Below are 16,185 nucleotides of genomic sequence, written 5' to 3'. Positions count from 1 at the left end.
AGCTACAATGTAATTATTAATTATATTGTAGCTATCTTAGGGTTTATTTTATAGGTAAGTATTTAGATTTAAATAGGAATATTTTAGTTTATAATATGAATTAGATTTATTTAATAAGAATTTAGTTAGGGGTGTTAGGGTTAGATAGAGTTAATATAGTTAATATAAATACTATAGTAACTATATTAACCCTAATATAATTAGGGTTAATATAGTTAATATATATAATGTAATAACTATATTAACTATAATATACTTAGGGTTAATATAGATAATATAGCTGGCGGCGGGGTAGGTAGATTAAATTAGGGGTTAATAATTTTAATATAGATGGTGGCGGTGTAAGGGGCTTACATTAGGGGTTAATACCATTAATATAGGTGGCGGCGGTGTAGGGAGGGCAGGTTATAGGGCAAAAGAGCTGTTAACTTTGGGGCAAAGCCCCGCAAAAGGCCCTTTTAAGGGCTGGTAATAGAGCTTATTACTTTATGGATATTAGATTAGGGGTTAATAATATTAATATAGCTGGCGGCGGTGTAAGGGGTCAGATTAGGGGATAGATCAGGTAGATGGCGGTGGTTTTAGGGGTTCACATTAGGGGATAGATCAGTTAGATGGTGGCGGTTTTAGGGGCTCACAGTAGGGGGTTAGTTTATGCAGATGGCGGCGGTTTAGGGGTTAAATACTTTATTAGGGATTGCAGCGGGGGATCGCGGTTCACAGGTAGATAGACATTGCGCATGCGTTAGGTGTTAGGTTTTATTTAGCAGATCGCGGTTGACAGGTAGATAGACATTGCGCATGCGTTAGGTGTTAGGTTTATTTAGCAGCTAGTTTAGGGAGTTACGGGGCTCCAATAGTCAGCGTAAGGCTTCTTACGGCTGCTTTTTGTGGCGAGGTGAAAATGGAGTAAGATTTCTCCATTTTCACCATGTAAGTCCTTACGCTGTATATTGGATACCAAACTGCGCTGGTTTAGTATACCTGCCTATGGCCCAAAAAACTACGGGCGACGGAAGAAATATACGCGCGTAACTTCTAGGTTACGCCGTATATGTGATACCAAACCAGCGCAAATATTGGCGTCGCCAGCTTTTGCGGGCGAGGATTTTTATCGGATCGACCCCCTGGTGTTTAGAGTACTCTAGTGGTGATTAGGGATGGGCAAATGTTTCTAAAAATTCGAAATTTAAAACGAATTTTGATACATTCGTTCGTTCGAATCAAATTTCGAATGTTTCTATAACATTCTAACATTCTATTTTTGAATTTTCGTTTTCGAATTTTTCAATAAAATTCGAAAATATTCGTTCAAATAATAGAATGTTTAGCTATGTATTCATTCAATTTCGAAATGTAATATTCGAATTCGAATGTGACATTCGAATTCGAATGTGACATTCAAATTTCTAATAGTATTTCTAGTCTACAACTGTGTTTAATTAATGTAATATTCGAATCTGAATGCTAGAATGTCACATTCGAATTTGAAATAGTATTTCTAGTCTAATACTGTGTTTTAAATGTGATATTCGATTCGAATGTGATATTCAATTCGAATGTGACATTCGAATTCGAAATAGTATTTCTAGTCTAATACTGTGTTTTATAAATGTAATATTCAAATTCGAATGTGACATTCGATTCGAATGTGATATTCGATTCGAATGTGACATTCGAAATAGTGTTTCTAGTCTACAATTGTGTTTTATAAATGTAATATTCGAATTCGAATGTGATATTCGAATGTAACATTCGAATTCAAATGTGACATTCGAAAACTGTAAATAACATTCGAAAATCGAATTTTTAAGAATATTCGTTCTTATCAACATTCTATTATGTAAATCGAATTTCTACAATAACATTCGTTCTAACATTCGAATTCGGATATAAACACATTCGCCCATCCCTAGTGGTGATCATGACAAAGCCAGTTAATGATACCTCTTGGGCAAATATTTTCACTCCAAATGCAATTTATGCTGACCCTTAGTCCTAAACTAAGGTGCATGGTCATTTTTAGACTTATATTGGACCCCTGGGAAAGTGTTATGTCCACTCTGTGTGTGGGAGAGGTTGGGTTAAGGTTTAAAAAGAAGATAAAAAGTGCAAGAAATAGACTGCAAGTGTTTTGTAGGTTAGATTTCAGGGGACTTTTTCATGTACAATAAGTGTTACACAAGTTTTAGTTTTTTTTCAAAGTAAAAGTTTACCCTTCCAACATTTATAATATCTAACGATGCACAGCAGATGCGCTTTGGAAGCATTTTAAATGTTACTCTCAACTTTCCAACTCAGGGCCGAGGAAAGTTGTTTAAAATCACATGCTCTATCTGAATCATGAAAGAAACCGTTTGGGCCAGATTATGGGTTTTTGCGTTGGTTTGTGCGCAAGTTAGTTTGAGCTCGCATTACAGGTTGAAATTAAATAAGAATGCGTGAGCACAATCTCAATTTACGCTAGAAGGACTACTGCAACCTCATAACTCTGGTTAATTGTTTTGCAAAACTAAAAAGTGTCACAAAACACACTAAAAATACATTACAGAGTACAGTTACACTCATAATAACACCATCTAATAAAATAAAGTTATTAAAAATAATATTGCACAAAAAAGTTATAAGGGCTCAAATAAATGAGATGCTAGGAGAAAAAGGCAGACAAAGGGCTTTAACATAGAGATACATACATATACATGTCTAAATATGTATATGTATGAATATATACGTATATATATAAGTGTGTGTTTAAATATGTATTTATATATATATATATATATGTACAGTATTTACAGACATATATACACATATAAAACACATACATACATGTGTACACATATATAGAAGTGCATTGGCGCCCTTTGCAATTAAGTAGATGAAAACATGAAAAATCATATTTATGCAATATTCATAAATATTTCACATCCCAATGTTTTGTACATAGCAGAATATGTTTTATGTATTTATAAATAGCTATTCCTATATATATCTGTATATATACAGATATACAGTACAGCTCAACCCGACGCACGCAAAATACTTCTAGCACAATTAGCACGCAAGCAAAAATGCGAAATAGCGCTCCACTCGTAATCTGGCCCTTTGGGTTTTATATAACTTTAAGGGAAAAAATCCTTTAAATAAATTAGGCAGACATCACCAATATTGAATTAAGTAGCTGCAGAAAGCACCACAAAAAAACTATTTCTCTCAATTTTGCTTGTTAACTTCATCAACGTGTAAGTATGTTCAATGTTTGTTTGTTTTTTTTGTACTTTCTCATTCCCAACATTTGGTAGAGGCTTTTCAGGACTAAGAAGATAAGAGACATGAGGGTGGTGTCCCACTGGTGTTTTGTGTGAGTTGACAGAGTTGTACAGCCATTAACATTGAAAACCAAGACACTTACCCTAATAGGCAAACAACTGGGGGGATAGGGGGGCCCCCCAACATATGGTAATACCTCATTGTAAGGAACAGCTGGGATCTCTGAATTCAGGCAGTCTAAATCATTCAAATGGATTGGAATCCTATAAAGATAAGGAAGCTAAAAGCCACCCCTGTTCATTACAAAGCCTTTGTATGGCAAAATGATGCATTGGAATGGGGACAGTTGTGTCTTCTTAGTATAACCTCATGCTCACATTGCTCCTATAATTTTACACTGATCACCATGTGCACATGGACAGTTGTGTCTTCTTAGTATAACCTCATGCTCACATTGCTCCTATCATTTTACACTGATCACCATGTGCACATGGACAGTTGTGTCTTCTTAGTATAACCTCATGCTCACATTGCGCCTATCATTTTACACTGATCACCATGTGCACATGGACAGTTGTGTCTTCTTAGTATAACCTCATGCTCACATTGCTCCTATCATTTTACACTGATCACCATGTGCACATGGACAGTTGTGTCTTCTTAGTATACCCTCATGCTCACATTGCTCCTATCATTTTACACTGATCACCATGTGCACATGGACAGTTGTGTCTTCTTAGTATAACCTCATGCTCACATTGCTCCTATCATTTTACACTGATCACCATGTGCACATGGACAGTTGTGTCTTCTTAGTATAACTTCATGCTCACATTGCGCCTATCATTTTACACTGATCACCATGTGCACATGGACAGTTGTGTCTTCTTAGTATAACTTCATGCTCACATTGCTCCTATCATTTTACACTGATCACCATGTGCACATGGACAGTTGTGTCTTCTTAGTATAACCTCATGCTCACATTGCTCCTATCATTTTACACTGATCACCATGTGCACATGGACAGTTGTGTCTTCTTAGTATAACCTCATGCTCACATTGCGCCTATCATTTTACACTGATCACCATGTGCACATGGACAGTTGTGTCTTCTTATTATAACTTCATGCTCACAATGCGCCTATCATTTTACACTGATCACCATGTGCACATGGACAGTTGTGTCTTCTTAGTATAACTTCATGCTCACATTGCGCCTATCATTTTACACTGATCACCATGTGCACATGGACAGTTGCTGTATTGCAACTTTCAACAACTTTCAAAATTATACCACTGAGCTGATATACAAAACATCACACAATAAGGGGCATATTTATCAAGCTCCGTATGGAACTTGAGGTCCCTTGCTTCTGGTAATACCTCATTGTAAGGAACAGCTGGGATCTCTGAATTCAGGCAGTCTAAATCATTCAAATGGATTGGAATCCTATAAAGATAAGGAAGCTAAAAGCCACCCCTGTTCATTACAAAGCCTTTGTATGGCAAAATGATGCATTGGAATGGGGACAGTTGTGTCTTCTTAGTATAACCTCATGCTCACATTGCTCCTATAATTTTACACTGATCACCATGTGCACATGGACAGTTGTGTCTTCTTAGTATAACCTCATGCTCACATTGCTCCTATCATTTTACACTGATCACCATGTGCACATGGACAGTTGTGTCTTCTTAGTATAACCTCATGCTCACATTGCGCCTATCATTTTACACTGATCACCATGTGCACATGGACAGTTGTGTCTTCTTAGTATAACCTCATGCTCACATTGCTCCTATCATTTTACACTGATCACCATGTGCACATGGACAGTTGTGTCTTCTTAGTATACCCTCATGCTCACATTGCTCCTATCATTTTACACTGATCACCATGTGCACATGGACAGTTGTGTCTTCTTAGTATAACCTCATGCTCACATTGCTCCTATCATTTTACACTGATCACCATGTGCACATGGACAGTTGTGTCTTCTTAGTATAACTTCATGCTCACATTGCGCCTATCATTTTACACTGATCACCATGTGCACATGGACAGTTGTGTCTTCTTAGTATAACCTCATGCTCACATTGCTCCTATCATTTTACACTGATCACCATGTGCACATGGACAGTTGTGTCTTCTTAGTATAACCTCATGCTCACATTGCGCCTATCATTTTACACTGATCACCATGTGCACATGGACAGTTGTGTCTTCTTATTATAACTTCATGCTCACAATGCGCCTATCATTTTACACTGATCACCATGTGCACATGGACAGTTGTGTCTTCTTAGTATAACTTCATGCTCACATTGCGCCTATCATTTTACACTGATCACCATGTGCACATGGACAGTTGCTGTATTGCAACTTTCAACAACTTTCAAAATTATACCACTGAGCTGATATACAAAACATCACACAATAAGGGGCATATTTATCAAGCTCCGTATGGAACTTGAGGTCCCTTGCTTCTGGCGAACCTTCAGGCTCGTCAGAAACAGAAGTTATGAAGCAGCGGTCTAAAGACCGCTGTTCCATAACTTGTCTGCCTGCTCTGAGGCCGCGGACAGAAATCAACCTGATCAAATACGATCGGGTTGATAGACACCCCCGGCGTTGCACAAGCAGTTCACAAGAACTGCTGGTGCAATGATAAATACCGACAGCGTATGCATTTATCGATGTGTAGCGATGTCCAGCGGACATGATTCGCTACTTCGTATCATGTCCACTCGCACATTGATAAATATACCCCAATGACTGAGTTTTAAAGGGACATTAAACCCAATTTTATTCTTTCATGATTCAGAAAGAACATACAATTTTATACAACTCCCCAATTTACTTCTATTATCAAATTGTCTTAATTTTCTTGTTATCCTTTGATGAAAAGCAGGGAGGTAAGTTCAGGAGTGTGCACTATTTGGCAGCAGTTTTGCAAGAATGTTTTACATTAACAAAAGCACTAGATGGCAGCACTACTTCCTGCTATGTCTTGCTCTAGACATGTGCACACTACATATCTAGGTATCCCCTCAACAAAGAATAACATGAGAAATTAATCAAATTTGATAACAGAAGTAAATTGAAAACTTTAAAAAAAAATGTATGCTTTGTCTTTATAATAAAAGAAATATTTGTGGTTTTATGTCCCTTTAAGCTACAAGTCACCCTTCTGTTTAAAACTTTTTAATGGCTCCAGTCCACGCAAGAAGGTCACAAATAAACATGAAGCAAATATAAAAATGCACCAAGTACGTTAGCTGCTGCACTTGATATATTGGCCTCTATTTATCAAAGGTCTTGCGGACCTGATCCGACAGTGCGGATCAGGTCCGCAAGACCTCACTAAATGCGGAGAGCAATACGCTCTCCGCATTTAACATTGCACCAGCAGCTCACAAGAGCTGCTGGTGCAACGCCGCCCTCCTGCTGACTCGCGGCCACCAGCGGGGAACTGTCAATCAACCCGATTGTACTTGATCGGGTTGATTTCCAGCGATTCCTCAGAGCAGGCGGACAGGTTATGGAACAGCGGTCTTTAGACTGCTGCTTCATAACTTGTGTTTCTGGCGAGTCTGAAGACTCGCCAGAAACACGGCCCTTCAAGCTCCGTACGGAGCTTGATAAATATGGGCCATTGTGTTTTGCAGCACCTGAGGGACAGGGCCGGCTCAAGAAATTGTGCCCAAGAATGCAATGACACCCCCCGGTAGTAACATTACTGATTAGCATACCAACCTACTAGTCTGGTCTTTGACTTTACTAAGCCTGCCTACCTACCTGCATGCAACAAATGCTTATGCACAATTGTGCAGTAAGTGACAAGGACATTAGGAAAATAATGCCTTTGTCCTTTCTTGACATGTCACCCCTGTTTTTGTGCATGATAAGGTTATGCTGCTGGTAGCCTGCTACTTCTCCCACGGAGACACAGGACAGGAGTGGTCTGGGACTGACAGTGACTGACTTAGTCACTAAACTGCTGCCCCTTGTCAAGTCTCATGGTTGAGCCGGCCCTGTTAAGGGTGGCAGGTGAACTTAAAGGCACAGTAAAGTAAAAATGAAACTTTCATGATTCCTATACAGTGTGCAATTTTAAACAACTTTCCAATTTATTTCTATAATTAAATTTGCTTAGGTAGGCCTAGGAACAGCAGTGCACTACTGGGATCTAGCTGGTGATTGGTGGCTCATACATGCCTATTGTAATTGGCTCACCAAATGTGTTCAGCTAGCTCCCTTTGTTGCATTATTACTCCTGAGCCTACCAAAGAAAAAAAGGTTAGAAACAAGTTCTTAATATAATAACCCTATAAATTTTAAACCCTTTTGTAGGCGCAGGATAAGCTATAGCTCATCCTGCGCATAACAACCTTTTCGTCATGTAGGGGGATCACCATTCAAATGCTGTTTTTGGCAATCCCCCGCTCTACAGGCCGGGGATCGTTGGTGGCATAGTAGGCTGCACTGGGAGTGCTGGCCAAAGTCACCACATACGCATGTGGTTACATCACAAAAGGGCTGAGCCATGATTCACCGGTAGCTGCAAGGGAGATGGATGGGGGAAGGTTTTTCTAACCCCTCAATTTCAGCTCTCATAGCAGTTACAAAGCTCCAATATCCCTCTTTTGAAAGAGATCTTTTAGAAATAAAGTAAAAGAAACTCAAAGGGATTAAGTTAGTATTAGTACACTATATTCACAAAGAAAAAAACTAATTATGTCTAGAGACTGCTAATTCAATTTATTATTTTCCAGTAGACAAGTTCCTCTATTAAAAAAATGTATGGATTTTGTATGTATAGTCAGGTGATCACTGTAGTTACAGTACACACCTTGCAAAAAAACCTTTAATTTCTGTATTGCACAATGAGGCATCTCTAATCTATAGTATAACCCCCAAAAGCCCATATGGGCCCCTATTTCCCTTGTGGCAACCCTTGATGACAATTTAGTCAGGAAATCACAGTAACAGCAGTGGTCACTGGGCCATTTTCAATATTATTTACTAAAATCTACCCAAAAATGATACATAGATATTTTTTACAGTTTGGGCCGCAACCAAATGCCATGAATTATACATATAATATTGGCATATCCTGAATCTGCTTGAAAAAAAAAAAACAATATATAATTTGTGTGGGTAACTCACTGAAATATAGTAGACCTCTCTGTTGTTGGCACTATCAAATATGCAAATGAAGGCACAGTATGACATATTTCTCAAAATTGACCATCCAAAATCTCTTATCTGTTGCAATTTTTTATTGTGCAGGTATTTCCGAGCCTGTGTGTCCATCTCTCGTGGTCATTTTCCAAAAAACTTGTAGGCAAATAAATGCCAGACAAAATGCCATTGTTCATATACAAAACAACAGGTTTTAGCTGATAGCAAAATGTAACAGACTAACAATATATATATATATATATATATATATATATATATATATATACTGCATTGTTTTAAATTTCTGCAAATAACAGAACAATTATCTCGCAAAATCTGCAGGTAAGAGAACATTGTCTAGTACATTTGGAACATTATTTTACTCTTCTGCCAATAACTGGACACTGTCCAGAAAATCTGGGACATAGTGGGGGGTAGTTATCATCTTGTCAACTTTCCTGCCTTCGCCGGCTCAATACGCCCGCCTAAGCTCTCCTACCTTCGCCGCCGCGGACCTGAAAAAATACGCCTAAGTTATCAAAAAAAACTGTCAAAAAGCCGCGGGGCGATGAGCAGCGGACTGTGAGAGTTATCACTCATCCGATCTCGCTGCTCTTCGGCTGTTTGACAGCTTTCTTGCTAGCCTGTCACTAAGCACTCACACTAAACTACACTGCTCTAACCCCTATACCGGCACCTCCGGAGCCCCCCGCAACTAAATAAAGTTACTAACCCCTAAACCGCCGCTCTTAGACCCCGCCGCAAGTCTTATAATTGTATTAACCCCTAAACCGCTGCTTCCAGACCCCGCCGCAACTCTTATGAATGTATTAACCCCTAAACCGCCGCTCCCGGACACCGCTGCCACCTACATTATACCTAGTAACCCCTATCCTGCCCCCCCTATACCGTCGCCCTCTATAATAAAGTTATTAACCCCTATCCTGCTGATCCCGCACCTCGCCGCAGATAAATAAATAGTTTAACCCCTAAACCGCCGCTCCCTGAACCCGCCGCAACCTATATTAAATGTATTAACCCCTATCCTGCCCCCCCTACACCGTCGCCACCTATAATAAATTTATTAACCCCTATCCTGCCCCCCCTACACCGCCGCCACTGTAATAAAATTATTAACCCCTAAACCTAAGTCTAACACTAACCCTAACACCCCCCTAACTTAAATATTAATTAAATAAATCTAAATAATATTTCTATTATTAACTAAATGAATCCTATTTAAAACTAAATACTTACCTGTAAAATAAACCCTAATATAGCTACAATATAAATAATAATTATATTCTAGCTATTTTAGGATTTATTTTTATTTTACAGGCAACTTTCAATTTATTTTAACTAGGTACAATAGCTATTAAATAGTTATTAACTATTTAATAGCTTACCTAGCTAAAATAAACTGAAATTTACCTGTAAAATAAAAACTAACCTAAGTTATAATTACACCTAACACTACACTATACTTTAATAAATTATTCCTATTTAAAACTAAATACTTACCTGTAAAATAAACCCTAATATAGCTACAATATAAATAATAATTATATTGTAGCTATCTTAGGATTTATATTTATTTTACAGGTAACTTTGTATTTATTTTAGTTAGTTAGAATAGTTATTAAATAGTTATTAACTATTTAATAACTACCTAGCTAAAAGAAATACAAAATTACCTGTAAAATAAATCCTAACCTAAGTTACAATTAAACCTAATACTACACTATCATTAAATTAATTAAATAAACTACCTACAAATAACTACAATTAAATACAATTACATAAACTAACTAAAGTACAAAAAATAAAAAAAGCTAAGTTACAAAAAATAAAAAATAAGTTACAAACATTTTACAAATATTACAACAATTTTAAGCTACTTACACCTAATCTAAGCCCCCTAATAAAATAACAAACCCCCCCAAAATAAAAAAATGCCCTACCCTATTCTAAATTAAATAAAGTTCAAAGCTCTTTTACCTTACCAGCCCATTAAAACCCCATTAAAACCCACCACCCACATACCCCTAATCTAACCCAAACCCCCCTTAAAATAACCTAACACTAATCCCCTGAAGATCATCCTACCTTTAGTTGTCTTCACTCAGCCGAGCCACCGATGGAACTGAAGAGGACATCCGGACCGGCAGAAGTTATCCTCCAAGGGGCGATGAAGAAATCTTCCATCCGATGAAGTGATCCTCCAAGCGGCGCTGAAGAAATCTTCCATCCGGGCGAGGTCATCTTCCAAGAGGCGCTGAAGAAGTCTTCTATCCGGGCGAGGTCATCGTCGAAGCCGGGTCTTGAATCTTCATCCCGCCGACGCGGAACATCCTCCTTTCCCGACGAACTACCGACGAATGAAGGCTCCTTTAAGGGATGTAATCCAAGATGGCGTCCCTTCAATTCTGATCAGAACAGCCAATAGAATGCGAGCTCAATCTGATTGGCTGATTGGATCAGCCAATCGGATTGAACTTGAATCTGATTGGCTGATTCCATCAGCCAATCAGATTTTTCCTACCTTAATTCCGATTGGCTGATAGAATCCTATCAGCCAATCGGAATTGAAGGGACGCCATCTTGGATGACGTCCCTTAAAGGAGCCTTCATTCGTCAGTAGTTCGTCGGGAAAGGAGGATGTTCCGCGTCGGCGGGATGAAGATTCAAGACCCGGCTTCGACGATGACCTCGCCCGGATAGAAGACTTCTTCAGCGCCTCTTGGAAGATGACCTCGCCTGGATGGAAGATTTCTTCAGCGCCGCTTGGAGGATCACTTCATCGGATGGAAGATTTCTTCAGCGCCCCTTGGAGGATAAGTTCTGCCGGTCCGGATGTCCTCTTCAGTTCCATCGGTGGCTCGGCTGAGTGAAGACAACTAAAGGTAGGATGATCTTCAGGGGATTAGTGTTAGGTTATTTTAAGGGGGGTTTGGGTTAGATTAGGGGTATGTGGGTGGTGGGTTTTAATGTTGGGGGGGGTTGTATTTTTCTTTTACAGGCAAAAGAGCTGAACTTTGGGGCATGCCCCCACAAAAGGCCCTTTTAAGGGCTGGTAAGGTAAAAGAGCTTTGAACTTTATTTAATTTAGAATAGGGTAGGGCATTTTTTTATTTTGGGGGGTTTTGTTATTTTATTAGGGGGCTTAGATTAGTTGTAAGTAGCTTAAAATTGTTGTAATATTTGTAAAATGTTTGTAACTTATTTTTTTATTTTTTGTAACTTAGCTTTTTTTATTTTTTGTACTTTAGTTAGTTTATGTAATTGTATTTAATTGTAGTTATTTGTAGGTAGTTTATTTAATTAATTTAATGATAGTGTAGTATTAGGTTTAATTGTAACTTAGGTTAGGATTTATTTTACAGGTAATTTTGTATTTCTTTTAGCTAGGTAGTTATTAAATAGTTAATAACTATTTAATAACTATTCTAACTAGCTAAAATAAATAAAAAGTTACCTGTAAAATAAATATAAATCCTAAGATAGCTACAATATAATTATTATTTATATTGTAGCTATATTAGGGTTTATTTTACAGGTAAGTATTTAGTTTTAAATAGGAATAATTTATTAAAGTATAGTGTAGTGTTAGGTGTAATTATAACTTAGGTTAGGATTTATTTTACAGGTAAATTTCAGTTTATTTTAGCTAGGTAAGCTATTAAATAGTTAATAACTATTTAATAGCTATTGTACCTAGTTAAAATAAATTGAAAGATGCCTGTAAAATAAAAATAAATCCTAAGATAGCTAGAATATAATTATTATTTATATTGTAGCTATATTAGGGTTTATTTTAAAGGTAAGTATTTAGTTTTAGATAGGATTAATTTAGTTAATAATAAAAATATTATTTAGATTTATTTAATTAATATTTAAGTTAGGGGGCGTTAGGGTTAGGGTTAGACTTAGTTTTAGGGGTTAATAATTTTTTACAGTGGCGGCGGCGTAGTGGGGGGCAGGATAGGGGTTAATAAATTTATTATAGGTGGCGACGGTGTAGGGGGGGCAGATTAGGGGTTAATACATTTATTATAGGTGGCGACAGTGTAGGGGGGGCAGATTAGGGGTTAATAAATTTATTATAGGTGGCGACGGTGTAGGGGGGGCAGATTAGGGGTTAATAAATTTATTATAGGTGGCGACGGTGTAGGGGGGGCAGATTAGGGGTTAATAAATTTATTATAGGTGGCGACGGTGTAGGGGGGGCAGGATAGGGGTTAATACATTTAATATAGGTTGCGGCGGGTTCAGGGAGCGGCGGTTTAGGGGTTAATACATTTATAATAGTTGCGGTGGGCTCCGGGAGAGGCGGTTTAGGGGTTATTATGTATAGAGTAGCTTGCGGTGGGCTCCAGGAGCGGCGGTTTAGGGGGTAATAACTTTATTTAGTTGCGGCGTTGTAGGGGGGACAGATTAGTGGTGTTTAGACTCGGGGTACATGTTAGGGTGTTAGGTGTAGACATCTCCCATAGAAATCAATGGGATGTCTGTCAGCAGCAAACTTGTACTTTCGCTATGGTCAGACTCCCATTGACTCCTATGGGATCCGCCGCCTCCAGGGGCGGTGGATTGAAAACCAGGTACGCTGGGCCGTAAAAGTGCCGAGCGTACCTGCTAGTCATTTGATAACTAGCAAAAGTTGTGAGAATGTGCCGCACTTGTGTGCGGAACATCTGGAGTGACGTAAGAATCGATCTGTGTCGGACTGAGTCCGGCGAATCGAAGCTTACGTCACAAAATTCTACTTTTGCCGGTCTCGAGCCTTTGATAACTAAGGCGAATCAGCCTCGCCACAAATACGCTGCGGAATTCCAGCGTATTTGAGGTTGACGGCTTGATAACTACCCCCCAGTTTCCCACTTCTGCAGAAAACAGAACGTTGTCTAGTAAATCTAGACCATTGTTTCCCACTTCTGCAGATAACAGAACATTCTCTAGTAAATCTAGAAACTTGTTTCCCACTCCTGCAGATAACAGAACATTCTCTAGTAAATCTAGACCATTGTTTCCCACTTCTGCAGATAACAGAACATTCTCTAGTAAATCTAGAAACTTGTTTCCCACTTCTGCAGATAACAGAACATTCTCTAGTAAATCTAGAAACTTGTTTCCCACTTCTGCAGATAACATAAAATTCTCTAGTAAATCTATAAACTTGTTTCCCACTTCTGCAGATAACAGAACATTCTCTAGTAAATCTAGAAAATAGTTTCCCACTTCTGCAGATAACAGAACATTCTCTAGTAAATCTAGAAAATAGTTTCCCACTTCTGGTGATAACAGAACATTCTCTAGTAAATCTAGAAAAAAATTTCATACTTCTGCAGATAACAGAACATTCTCTAGTAAATTTGGAACATTGTTTCACACTTCTGGAGATAACAGAATATTCTCTATTACATCTAGAACATTGTTTCACACATCTGCCGATAACAGAACAATCTCTAGTAAATTTGGAACATTGTTTCACATTTCTACAGATAACAAAATACTGTCTAGTAAATAAAGTATGTACTCACGGAGTTGTGGAAGCCTTGGAGGAGGAGGAGGCGGTGGTGGAGGAGGAAGTAGAGGAGGAGGTCGACACTGACACACATGTTGGCATCCACTGGGCACATTTTCACTTGTGGTTCTGGAGCATGTTTTCTGGAGTTCAGCCTGAGCAATCTAGAAGAACAAAATATATTTAATTGTGGATATCACATTTTATTAAATGCTAATGGAAAAATTCAATTGCAAAAATAAAATAGTCTAGTTCATTACGGGTTAAATTCAGTGCAACCTATTGCAGGTATTAAGCTGGACACAGCATTTTAGCCAATTAAGGGCTAGATTACAAGTTGAGCAGTAGTTTGCGCTCCCGCTCGCGTTTTAACTTTGTTAGACGGAGAGTTTTGGAATGCGTTGGGTAGTGCGTGTATTACAAGTGCTAACAAGACACGTGCAAAAAGCCAAAGTTGCCAAATTATCAATGTGCAAATGGACATGATCTGCTGTAGCGATCATGTCCGCCGCTCATTGCTAAATGCCGACAGCATACACTGTCGCCATTTATTTTTGCACAAGCATTTCACAAGAAATGCTTGTGCAATGCCATCACCTGCAGATTTGTGGCCAATCGGCAGCTAGCAGGGGGTGTCAATCAATCTGATCGTATCTGATCAGGCTGATTGCTGTCTGCTGCCTCAGAGGTGGCGGACAAGTTGCTTATTAATTCCTGTTGTTAGGGGCCATACGGGGCTTGATACATCGGCCCCATAGACTTCAATAAAGTGGGAAAAAATCCCTTAATTGCGGGCAAACCCAATAGCATTTTCTAAAATACGCTAAACCGACATGAAATATTAATATTTCACATATGTTCTTCACATAGCAGAATAAGTATTATTTATTCAGAAATACATATTTATATATATATATATATATATATATATATATATATATATATATATATATATATGTGATGTTTTTTGGCAATATATATATATATATATATGATTATATATTGGTATAGATATATACAAATATAAATACATATTTCCTTATGTGAAGAAAATTGGAACTTGAAATATTTACAGTAAATACACAAACACTGTATTAAATATGAATATTGCATAAATATGATGTTTCATGTTTTAATCTACTCTTTATATATGCATATATATATACATATATATGTGTGTGTATGTATACATATATATTTATGTGTTTTTAGGTGTATACAGTATATGTAAATACATATATACACATATAAATACATATGTACACACATATAAACATACATATATATATATACACATTTAGACGTGTGTGTATGTATCTCCTATGTTAAAGCCCTTTGCAGACACTTTTTTTTCTAACACCTGAGACTTCATATCTGAGCCCTTATAACTTTTTTATGCAATTTTTTTTTTTTAAACTGTTATTATGACTGTACTTTTAAATATAATTTTGTGCAACTTTTTATTCGAGCATAACAGTCAACCTGAGCTCTGAAGTCGTGCTATCCTGACGCACGTTAAATTCAATTGCACTCAACAGAACACGTTTACATTCAACTTGTAACATGCGCGACTTCCTAAGCACACAAAGAGCTGCAACAAACCCTTTTTTGCTCGCGCGCAACAGTTAGCGTGCCACTCGTAATCTCTTCCAGTGTTTCTCAACCACAGTCCTCAAGTACCCCTAACAGGCCAGGTTTTCATTATAGCTAAACTAGAACACAGGTGAAATAATCAGCTGATGGGTGAGAGCAGGTTAGTAACAATGGTTACTGATCCGCTTATTATTTAACTTGTGCTCCAGTTCCCCTATAATGAAAACCTGGCCTGTTGGGGGTACTTGAGGACTGCGGTTGAGAAACACTGATCTAGCCCTAGGAGAGGTATACAAATGTAGCTATCAACCTCGTTTGTATCTAGAATGTTTTGCATCTTTAATTAAGATTTTAGCAGGACTCAAGCACTCAGGGACAGCTTACATTGCTGATGTTAACTGTGACCATATGTTAATATCAGCTTCCATTTTTCACTATCTTAATAATTCCATTATACAAATACAAAGATGTTAACTGTAACCCTACCTCATTTGGATTTGCAATTAACATTCAGCAGCTTGATAGTTTTTACAAAAATCTAGAAGAAAATGTACCTGTGATCGACTAAGCTGCAATAGTCGTGCATAAACATATAAATATCAGATGCCTA

At 37.8% G+C, this 16,185-nt stretch overlaps 1 protein-coding gene across 1 annotated transcript in view; it reads right to left on the bottom strand.

Moving 5' to 3' along the window:
* Positions 1–16,185, bottom strand: part of PRIMA1 (proline rich membrane anchor 1) — a 162,214-nt gene that overhangs the window by 93,515 nt on the left and 52,514 nt on the right. Inside the window, exon 3 of the mRNA XM_053710015.1 lies at positions 13,999–14,146. Within this exon, the coding sequence (XP_053565990.1) occupies positions 13,999–14,146 (148 nt within the window). The remainder of the gene's footprint in view (positions 1–13,998; positions 14,147–16,185) is intronic.

This window comes from Bombina bombina, chromosome 1, assembly GCF_027579735.1.
Source record: "Bombina bombina isolate aBomBom1 chromosome 1, aBomBom1.pri, whole genome shotgun sequence".
NCBI classification, from domain to species: domain Eukaryota; kingdom Metazoa; phylum Chordata; class Amphibia; order Anura; family Bombinatoridae; genus Bombina; species Bombina bombina.
Note: the sequence above shows the minus strand (reverse complement) of the source record. Positions and strands in the feature narration are given on the sequence as shown.